A 10,963-nucleotide genomic window follows, 5' to 3' on the forward strand; every position below is an offset into this window, starting at 1 on the left:
ATAGAAATAGATGGTCTGCCAGATAGTTATTTCACAAGTAACATGAGAAAAAAGAATCAAAGTCATACACAACAGTTCATCATCAATTAAGGAAACCCATTACCTGACCACTTCATTCTTCATTTATACATTTTCTATCAATAATGGAGTAGACGTATCAAGTAGCATAAAATGAAAATACTCAAGTAAAGTACAAGAACCTAACATTTGTATTAAGTACAGTACATGAGTAAATGTACTTAGTTACCTTCCACCACTGCAAGTCAGTAACCAAAGTATTGCGTGGGTTTTTTGCGTGTTAGTTTGTTGTAATAGCTAAATAACAGACCACGTAAACAATGACATTCCGATTTTGTTTTACTAGTTCATTAAAAATTAATGAATAAACAAATAACTAGATAAATGACTGAATAACTTGTCCTCATAAACCCAAAAATTGAGAACAGATGACATTTTCTCCACGAAATCTTAGATGATTTTGTTTTTCTAGAAACTTTCCGTTATGTAAAAAGTAATGTACCAAGAATAATAATAGTACTTAAGAGCACTTCACGTCCTTGCCGTTCACTTTTATAAATTACACCAAGAATTTGTTATTGTCTTGTAACTTCATCATAACAAAATATGAGAAAAGGAAATCAGGGTCATCGATTCTGTCTCACGCAGGGAAATGTTTTGGTCGGCCATCTTGTTTTAACGCCACATGGATTTTGTAAACATCAGTTACTGTCGGTGCAGCAAATGTTCATCTTGGTTCCTGTAACATTACCTCGGATGATGTATAAGTCTTTTACGGTTAAACTGTGGTGCATTCAGGTAAGTACAGTTTAATGACCTATTTTGGTTAACATATGCGTTTCAGAACTTATTAAGTACGATTGGTCTTGGACGAGCATGGTCCACCCAGACTGTAATTTCTGCTTATGCTACTGTAATAATGATGACATTTTAACCTTTGTTCGTAATTTACTGCCACTTTCTGGTATGTAAGAGAGTCACTGTTTATGGTAAGAAGTTTGTCACCGCTGAAAATGAAGTTGTAGCTTGTAGCATGTAGCCCAAATTAGCATAATCTTTCTTCTGTCTGTGTCTGTATTCATTGATAAAAACTGATGTTCACATGCTTTCCGTTATGTTTTACTGTCAGTGACCCTGAGGGTTGAAGCTGTGGATGGATGACGATGACTCTCAGGCTGTTGTCAGTGGATCCATCAGACCGGGGCTCTCAGAGATGCAGGTTGGGTCCAGGCTTGATGTCAGCGCTAGGTCTGAGCCTGGGCTCCCCGCTTCTGGTGTCTGTTCCCGGGGGAAGCTGCCTGTGTACCGCCTGGCCCAGGCCTGACCTGACAGAGGGCTTCCTGCAGATGGATCTGAAGTGCTCCTCTCCCAGTTTGATCTCTCACCCACCCAAACACCTTAACCTGGACCCTGACCAGCTCACACCTGTACCCTGCCCCAAACTGAAAGGCATAAAGATAACTGTGGTCGTCCAGAGTGTTGAATTTAAGAAAAACACACCTGCTCGCCTTGTTCATGAACTTGTGAAAGACTTGCTGAAAGGTGTTTATGTGCAGAGCAAGCATGTGATAAACCTTGAGGATTATGACACAGAGATTAGATATGTTGTTGTTGAAAGCATCAATCCAGATACCAGCAGTGCTGGACTTATCACCTCAAAAACAGGTGTGGAGATAGCCGGCATCCAGACGGTCCGGCACTACAGGAACCAGCTGCAGGACCAGCACACAGTGCTATTGGGGGGCCTGGAGGAGGTCATTATATAATCACTGTAATGACTTAATTTGTAATCATGTGTAATCATGTACAACATGTTCCATGTGACATACATTTGCTTTTTAAACTGTATTTTAGGTGAGTGCCTCCTTGAGAGAGATGCTGCAGCTGCCTCTGCTGTATCCAGGCACCCTGAGCTCTCTGGGTGTGTTGTGTCCCAGAGGCGTGCTCCTGGTGGGGCCCCCAGGTGTGGGGAAGACCCTTCTGGTCCGCAGAGTGGTGGGTGATGTGGGAGCCAGCCTGGTGGTGGTCAGAGGGCCAGAGGTACAAAATTATATAAGTGACAGCTCTTCATACTGTATGTGTTTCATTATTCAGGGAAGAGTTGAGCGATATGTTTCGAAATTTTCTGTCACAGTGTGTGCAGTTTATATTTAGTTAACCTAGGTGTATGTTGTGATATAGTAAGTTGTCTGGAAACTCAATTTGGAAACCATTTGTAGATTTAAAAACTGATAGGAATGTTTGGTTTTTTGACTTATCAAGTAAATTCTGTAACCTTCAGGATGTTAATGCAACAATCCAGTAGTAAACCAGCCCTCTTCACTGATTTGTAACATTGCCTAATAAAAACCACAGATATCATCAGTATATATATCAGTTTCCTAAACTAAACTACAAGAGGATTTAACTATTTCCAGCCGCCAGAAACTCAATCCTCATGCCAGTATTGTGTTTTGGAATTAATCTTGCCCCACATTTTCTAGTGTTCAACAATAAAGAATGGTGCTAAAAGTGAGGCTTTTCATTCTCAAGCCAAAAAGAGCAAACAACAAAGCAAAACATGATATAACATCATGATTTATTTGCCCTTTATGTGACTTGTGTCTCTGTCCATTATAGGCTACAGAAGATTATGCTTGAAACCTATTGATGTTGTAAATCTTGGGTCACTGAATGAGATTGATTTAAGTCCAGTTTCATTCAAATTATAAAAGGCATTTCTGCACCCTGCATTGTTTAAAATAACAAAAGTGTCAGAATAGTACATTTTGATTGATTGTTTCAGGTGGTTGGGTCACGACCGGGTGAGAGTGAGGAGAAGTTGCGGGCTGTGTTTGAGCGGGCTCGAACCGTGGCAGAAGAGGGTCCATGCGTGCTGTTCTTAGATGAGTTGGACTCTCTGTGTCCAAAGAGAACCGGCTCATCAGCACCAGAGAACCGCCTGGTTGCTCAGCTTCTCACATTAATGGATGGGATGAACCAATCGGATCGCTTCCTCATTGTCGGAGCCACAAACCGGCCTGACAGCTTAGATTCGGCACTGCGGAGGCCTGGAAGATTTGACAGAGAGGTACAGATGAGGAAATAGATAACCCAGCACATAATAATAAACTTAAAATAAATCTTTTGAGGCTCTAAATTGTGTGTCTTTTCTTCAGGTTATCATCGGAGCTCCCACCTTGCAGCAGAGAAGAGCCATCTTGTCTGTTTTATGTGAGAGGATGCCAGTGTGTCCCAGTGTGGACATGGCAGAGCTTGCAAAGAGAACTACAGGCTATGTAGGAGCAGACCTCAGTGCCCTGTGCAGGGAGGCCGCCATGCACTCTATACGGGAAAACTCAAAGGTAAATACGGCAGCGTATTATATCAAAACAATGATGCTTGACTCCCTCCAGGGAAACATCTGCTCAGACCTACTTGTACATGTGGTATCTTGTGTTTGGAGGTGGATTACAGTTCACATGCTGCGTCTCAAATGTGTCTTAATAGAGTACTTGTCATCAGATTTCTCTGCTTTACTGATATTTGATGTTATATGTGGGGAAACTACAAGTGTTTAGTCCCTGATTATACAGCTACAGAAGAGGATTACAGTGGTTATTTGGCAACTCACAGTATGTATGCTTATTACGGACCTGATCAACCTAAAATGTGCTTTGCACAGTCGGATTTCAGTGTGTTATCAGTGCATTTTGTGTGCAATCATATCTGTAGAATTGAATTTTAATTGCATACTGTTTATTGTTGTTAATATATTGTACAAACTGAGTGGATTATCCTGTTGAAATTGCATTAAATTGAAATTGATGCCAAGTGTATAAAGAGCTTCAATCTTTTGATTAAAGGAGTGTTGATGATATATTTATGAATGTTTTTTCTCGTGTTGCCTTGATCGGTTGTATGCAGGGTTCAGGAGAGCAGGCGGTGGGTATGAAACACTTCCATGACGCCCTGAAGACAGTGCGTCCCTCCTGCCTGCGGAGCAGTCTGGGCAGGACGGACCTCTCTCCAGTGTCTTGGGAGCAGATAGGAGGCCTTGATGAGATCAAACTCAAACTAAGACAGGTAAAATACAAACAGTTGTCGCCTCAGCCTGTGTAATGATGAAGCGCTTAATCTGAGAAAATATCTGTCTCCATCCAGAGTATCGAGTGGCCGATGATGTACCCCGAGGCTTTTGTTCGTCTGGGTCTATGTCGACCCCGCGGCGTGCTGCTCTACGGACCCCCGGGATGTGCTAAGACGACGCTGGTCAGAGCAGCAGCCACCTCCTCCCACTGTGCCTTCCTGTCTGTCAGTGGCGCTGACCTCTACTCTCCATATGTGGGAGACTCAGAGAAGGCTTTAGCACAGGTATTTTCTTCTCCCAGCCTGTAATAACACATGTGAAAGGCTGCTGTGATTGTGTCTTCCTGTCTGACTGCCTGTTTGCCTGCACGCAGCTCTTTCGCCAGGCACGAGCCTGTTCTCCCTGTATTCTGTTCCTCGATGAGATCGACTCTCTGATCGGCTCACGGTCGAACAGTCAGACACCCAACAGCGTACAGACACGCCTTCTGTCTGTGCTTCTGAATGAGATGGACGGGGTTGGCGTGAGGACGCTGGAGAGCAGAGGGATGGAGAAAATCCTCCAGGTTGAGGGTGCAGAGCACAATCACACACCAGAACAGGTTAAATAATATGCAAATATGACTCTAATATGCCTGTCACTCCTCTTTCCATCACATAATACAACATTTGATCAGTGTGAGGTGTTTAGTGAACATTTTATGCTATAAACGGTTTCTGCTCTTTGACAGTTGGACTTCCATGAAGTGTGCAACAAAGATGTGATGGTTGTAGCTGCCACAAACCGACCTGACTGCTTAGACAGTGCCCTCCTGCGGCCTGGCAGACTGGACCACATCATCTATGTCCCACCACCTGATCAGCAGGTAAACCATTTGTCTGGTGTGAATCATTTAAAGGTAATGATACAAGTTAATCATTTGGTGCCCAGAAGCACAGAAAAAGGAGACTGCAATCATTGTATATGTGTGATTCTTGTGTGTTTAGGCTCGTCTTGCCATCCTGAAGTTGCGCACAGAGTCGATGCCAGTGGGCTCTGACGTGTGTCTGGAAGAGCTGGCAGCCAGAACTGATCTTTACTCTGGAGCTGACCTGGAAAATCTGTGTAAAGAGGTAATGTGAGGCACACCTGATGGCCTTCTTTCTTACACCTCACTGTTGAATACGTTATAATCCTGCCTCTAAATGTTGACATAGACAAGATGGACAGAACAGAAATACCTGACAAATGTTTTTGTTTTCCAGGCTGCTCTTTTGGCGCTTCAAGAGGAGAACATGGAAGCTTCTACCATCAAACATGCATACTTCCTGCAGTCCCTCAACAAAATGAGCCCCTCTCTCACTGCCCAGCAGATCCACACGTACCAAAAACCTCCCAGATGACTCGCCTCATATGATAATGTCCTCTAGATAAATTGTATTATCACACAAAAATTGATTTTGAATAAAATGACTATAACTTGATTTTTGGTGTCTGGTATTTTTCTCTTGGTTTTCTTCCACTAACAGATACTTCAATGCTTTTAAAGTTTGATATTTGTACTTCAAAGTATCCACCGGTCACTGTCACTTTCAGTTCTTACATGTAGCCACAAGAGGGTGCTGCCCATTCAGAAAATGTATTGATCATCAGCATATCGGATCTGTTGACGAATTGACCTCCACTGGTGAATTTCAGTACAGGAAGCTGTGTCTGTGTACGTGCCTTTCACCTCGTACTACCCCTCATCCAGCCTACATCAGCCAGAGTCAGTGGATGCTGCATTAAGAGCCATTAAGTACTCCCCGGCAACAACAGGTGAGACATGCAACACGTAGATGCTTCTATGACCTTGTCTTTTGGTTTTTTTTTACTTTAATTCAGTGAACGGATTCACTGCCTCAGAATATTTATTAAGTGGAAGTATGATTAATTTCTTTTTAGGTGTCTGAGAAGTTTGAAAAATGGTGGGTGGATTTTTTCAAATGCTGAGAAAGAAAAAGGAGGTGAGTTGTTGACATTTTATATTGATTTTTGTATTGTGTAGATTAAAATTGTAGCCACTGTTTGATTTTTTTTTTTAATATTATGATACACATTTTTTTTAAAAAACTATTTTTTTTACATGTATGTTCCAGCTGATCCCGTTGATAGGGTTCATGGCTTTTGCTGCAACAGGAGCCACATCTGCTGCTACCTACTTTCTGTTTACCAAACCAGATGTTATGTGAGTGTTTTTGTAATTTTTATTTCTCATTTTGAAAAAAATAATAATATTCTACTCTTGTTATTTTATCAGTTAAAGTACTCTAAGTTACACTTGTTGGTCCAGTTTTCATACTAATATCTGACTTTTATCAGTCTCATGCATGTCAGAAGTATATAAAAATGATGAGTCATTTTCATTTACTGTTTTTAGTTTGAATAAGACTCGAAACCCGGAACCATGGGAGAGAGTGGATCCATCAAAACCCCAAAAGGTAATCAATAACATTCCTAACATTTTATAATGTTTGTATGTTTGTTAATAAGTCTGTTGATGTATTTTGGCACTGAAATACCAGCAGAATCTTGCAGAGTGCATCTGAATCCTGCTGAGTCACTGAGGTAGAAACATTATCAAATGAATGCCAGACTTCTACCGTGACATCAGAGGAATGCTGCTTCACACCACTGTGCAGCTACTTGTGTTACTTTAAGCTGTTGTACCTCTTACAAACAGGTGAGATAAAGCCTATTCTTTTATTTCTGGCATTACCTTTCAGCTTATCACCATCAATCAGCAGTGGAAACCAGTGGAGGAGCTGGAGCTGGTGAAGAGCCTCACCAAGTGAAAGGCCGGCATCTGCTGGAAAGAAAGTGAAAGATCGTGGTCGCAGTGTGACTCACTGTCTGCTCAGCCCCCCATCAGTCTAACAGAATCCTTTCCGCACAAACTAGGACACTTTGACACTCAGTGTGCGGAAATGCTTCTGCTCCACTGGTGGGGTTTCACTCTGCTCTGTGGTGTCTCAGCCCAAGGACATCCATCCACAACAGATACTCATACTGCCATGATGTCCAACTCTGGGTTTCTGTGATTACCTCTAGAGAATTATGTATAATTATATTGAATAAGTCGTGGTGACAAAGCGGCTGGTAGTCACAGTAACCCTATTACTGTATGTGATTGTACGATAATGTCTAAATGTGAAAGACGCAAAATGTAAATCAAGTAATATAATATATAGTTTTGTTAGTAAATTATGATTGTGATGTGATGTCATCTTTCTTCATCACACTGTTGCTTGTGTGCTCCATGTATAAGAATGTACTTGAAAGAAAATACTGATATCCTTTGTCTGGTCTGTGTTTAGGAGATAATAGTAAAATCTCCTTCACAAAATGTACGTACATCAATAAATGCAATGCAACAAGCTGACTTCGGCTTCGAGGTGCTGCATCCTCTCTTTTAACACAAAACATGACTAAAGGATCAGTTATATTGTATATTTTTCATATTGTCAAGTCAACAATCCCATGAAAAAAACAGTAATGAATTTATCCTACTAACAAATATTTCCTGTGTAGTCAGAGGCTAATATAGCTACACTGTTGTCTGAAAACAGTGAAAAACACATCAAGCTGCTGGGTGACTTGTTCACTTATTAAAATGAACACGGACACTGATTTTTGAGTCACTATAGTATCAGACATGAGTAAATCCACAGTTAAAAATAGTCCCCAGCAAATCCATTACTTCTCCAGTTGGGTAATGTTTGCTGTTTTGGGAAATGACTGTCTTTTTAAGAATGAAACTATATTTGTGACGCATTTAAAATGAAAGTTAGATATTTTGGGTTGGTTTCAGTCAGATGAGAGGATTGATCATCTGAATAGTAAAGCTACAGCCAGCAGCTGCTCAGCTTATCTTAACATAAAGACTGGAAACAATTTGGCCCTTTTCAAAGTAGGGCTAGGTGATATGGACAAAATCAAATATCATGATATTTTTGACCAAATTCCTTAATATCGATATTGCAACAATATTGTAAGGATTGGTGCTTTCACAATATATTTACTCACAATGAGATATTTGATAAATAATCATTAGTAATGTCAATATAATGACTAAATGGGTAAAGACAAATCATATTACAGCTGGAACAGTCTGGTAAGTTCAGAAAATTACATCACTTCACTGTAATGCAGCCGTTAAAACCAGTAAAAGACACTCATGCCATATCACGATATTACGATATCCAAAATCTAAGATTATATCTAGTCTCATATAATGGAGAAGTAATGTACAAGGGCTGTAGTGAGGTGCTGATCACTCAAAGCAGACTTGAGAGTAGGAAAAAAGTGTCGTACACTCTGGCTTCATATGCATTTCTCTTTTATTCAGATGATGTTTCAGCCCTCGGGACTTACGCAAGATCAACAGTCATAGTAGGACACAGACACTGGTATGTTATATAGAACACACCCTAGCAACACAGCTGATGGTGATTAGATTAGAAAAAAGTAACTGCATCTAGCCAAGAAACAGTCCTGCCCTAGTCGTTAATACACTTTGTTTTTTGTACAGATCAAGCAATCAAGTTATAACTTAATTAAGTTAATTTGTGAGCTTTCCAGCTGCTGGTTGGCAGATTTTGTAACATTTGGAGGCCAGGCTGCTGGCTCTAAGCTTTATAGCTATATATCTTCTTATTGAACTCCCAGCAATAAAGCAAATAATGATATTTCCAAAAATCTCAAACTATTCCTTTAAAGACTTTAAAGAAGGTACAAATGGACTTGTGGCTGAGAGACAGAACAGGTAAATCTGAGCATTTTGAGAGGCGGACTAATACATAATAATCATCCTTTCAAATCTTTGTTATGGTATCTAGTCAATACATTATTAAATAAATCTGTTTTGCAGCAAACATTTGGACATGTCAGATGTAAAGGTGTAAATATTGACATCCCCAATAGCTCCTGTTCATTTAGGTGTCCTGGCAAACCAAGACCAGCATGCAAATCTCAATTCACTGGAAAAGGCAAAGCTACATGGAGTAGAGCCATTTTTAATGTTATCAGATCCACCCTTGCTTTTCCTGCTATGACATTTCAAAATGTCTGATAATAAAAAGTTCTTTTGGGTTCAATGTAGCAGTTTAAATCTTAACATGAAATAATTTGTCTTTTTGTTCCTCATTCTGTGACACCAGTGTCTTTAATCCAGATGAATGGCAATAATAAAAAAAAAACACCGTGTCGGCTTCTTTCTACATTTGATTCAAAAGACACAGTCAACGTTTGAAGGTTATTTGCAGACAAGCAATGTAAAGCTGTAAAGTAATTACTACCATCCGAGCGACGGCCAAACGTACTCATCAGCTCAGTTTATGGCTGCATGGGCATTCAACACTCCCATTGTGTTTGAGACAATCTGCTTAACGTCCATCTCATATCTGAAGAGTGCAAAAATACCAGGAAACCCTCCCTCCACCAGTGTGTGACCATGGCACTGTTTGGCAAACAGCCTACTGTACTGCTGGCTGCACTGTGAATCTGAAGGGATTTTTTTAAAATAAATTATTAAACACTAAACAAAGGGTATCACAGAGAGAGAGAGAGAGAGAGGGTGAGGCCTGGGTATTATTTCCTGTTCGAGTTGCTTTTTTGAACAGCTTTTTTTCCCCCTTCTCTAGTTACACTTACACACTTGTTACACACGCATACCTCAGCATGGGTGGTTCACATTTTCAACATTTCCTTTCATTTTTTATATGTTATACTCTAATCTTCAGTGATATGCGACCTAGTCCTGTCATAGCTTTAGAGGACATAAACAGGAGGTACTGTGGAAAAGCACTGACTTGTATTATGGTTAGAAGGCATTTTCACTGTTCTTGTATCATGTAGTCAAATTTAGGGCAGAGACCTTAATCTAACCTGTATGTGAAACTGAAAGGCTATTTATGCAAACAATGACAGAAGAGGAAGGATATACATAGTGTGTGATGTTGGAATCTGTGTACGTGACAGGAACTGGGTAAACGACATAATGACATCACAGACCATGTGACCAGCGATGATCTGTAAGGCAGGTAGTGCTCTCAGTGTATGAGAAGAGAGAAGATGGAATTCCCCATGTGTTCATCAGTGGGTCACTGTACTGTTTTAACTATGACAACACTCTAAACTCTTTTGATCTGTGACTTGCAGGCCATCAATTTTGAAAAAATATACATATAGTTACTTCAATTTAGTCACTGGTTCAGACACTAGTGATTGAGAAGGCACAGTCCAGCATTTTATGGTACTCTAATGTACGGCAGGGCGGTCAGGTGGATGCTGTGTTGGCTCTGCTCTTATACAAACAGAGAAGTTGCCTGCCTTTGGTTCATTGGCTTCCTGTTAATGGTGCTGTTGCCTGGAAACAGACACTCCCAGTTTACTCCTGTGGTCAATAATAAACCTTGTCATTTTTGAATATTAACCTTTTTATAGAGAAAAGAATCAGTATCTGAAGTTTTAATGTTTAAACATGTGGTGGATACTGCATATACAGTATACTACATTGAATAATTATGCTCATTTTGCCCATTTAACACTAGATAACTACTCACAACAAAACTCATCAGCTTTAACATATTAAAGGACCATTTGTCATGTACTTGTCATACTTTTAAATGTGTGTGCTGCACAAACAATCACTCTTTTGTCTCCATAAGGAAGTCTTTTTTCACCACCCAACTCCTACACCCAGTAATGCAGTCACCAGTCAAACTGCAGCAAAAAAAACAAACAAACTAGTTTTCAGTTTTCAAACCAGTTTATCTTGACATAAATGAGACATAAATGAGATTGCTCAGCCCATATGTGCACCGTCATTCAAAGGGTTGAATGTGGTGAACAGAGAAG

The 10,963-nt window shown here is 40.3% G+C and overlaps 2 protein-coding genes across 2 annotated transcripts; both read left to right on the top strand.

The window, feature by feature from the left end:
- Nucleotides 1–652: 652 nt before the first annotated feature.
- Nucleotides 653–5,550, top strand: spata5l1 (spermatogenesis associated 5-like 1). The gene is made up of 11 exons (XM_044354066.1): nt 653–816; nt 1,148–1,772; nt 1,873–2,058; nt 2,804–3,088; nt 3,177–3,362; nt 3,925–4,083; nt 4,162–4,371; nt 4,461–4,688; nt 4,818–4,952; nt 5,074–5,199; nt 5,332–5,550. The coding sequence occupies exons 2-11, from the start codon at nt 1,176–1,178 to the stop codon at nt 5,467–5,469; spliced, it is 2,250 nt and encodes a 749-aa protein (XP_044210001.1). The 5' UTR covers nt 653–816; nt 1,148–1,175; the 3' UTR covers nt 5,470–5,550.
- A 224-nt stretch (nt 5,551–5,774) lies between these two features.
- On the top strand, nt 5,775–7,487 carry c1h15orf48 (chromosome 1 C15orf48 homolog). The gene is made up of 5 exons (XM_044361083.1): nt 5,775–5,884; nt 6,011–6,072; nt 6,205–6,293; nt 6,486–6,546; nt 6,832–7,487. The coding sequence occupies exons 2-5, from the start codon at nt 6,031–6,033 to the stop codon at nt 6,898–6,900; spliced, it is 261 nt and encodes an 86-aa protein (XP_044217018.1). The 5' UTR covers nt 5,775–5,884; nt 6,011–6,030; the 3' UTR covers nt 6,901–7,487.
- Nucleotides 7,488–10,963: the final 3,476 nt, after the last annotated feature.

The sequence above is a fragment of the Thunnus albacares genome, chromosome 1 (assembly GCF_914725855.1).
Source record: "Thunnus albacares chromosome 1, fThuAlb1.1, whole genome shotgun sequence".
Classification (NCBI taxonomy): domain Eukaryota; kingdom Metazoa; phylum Chordata; class Actinopteri; order Scombriformes; family Scombridae; genus Thunnus; species Thunnus albacares.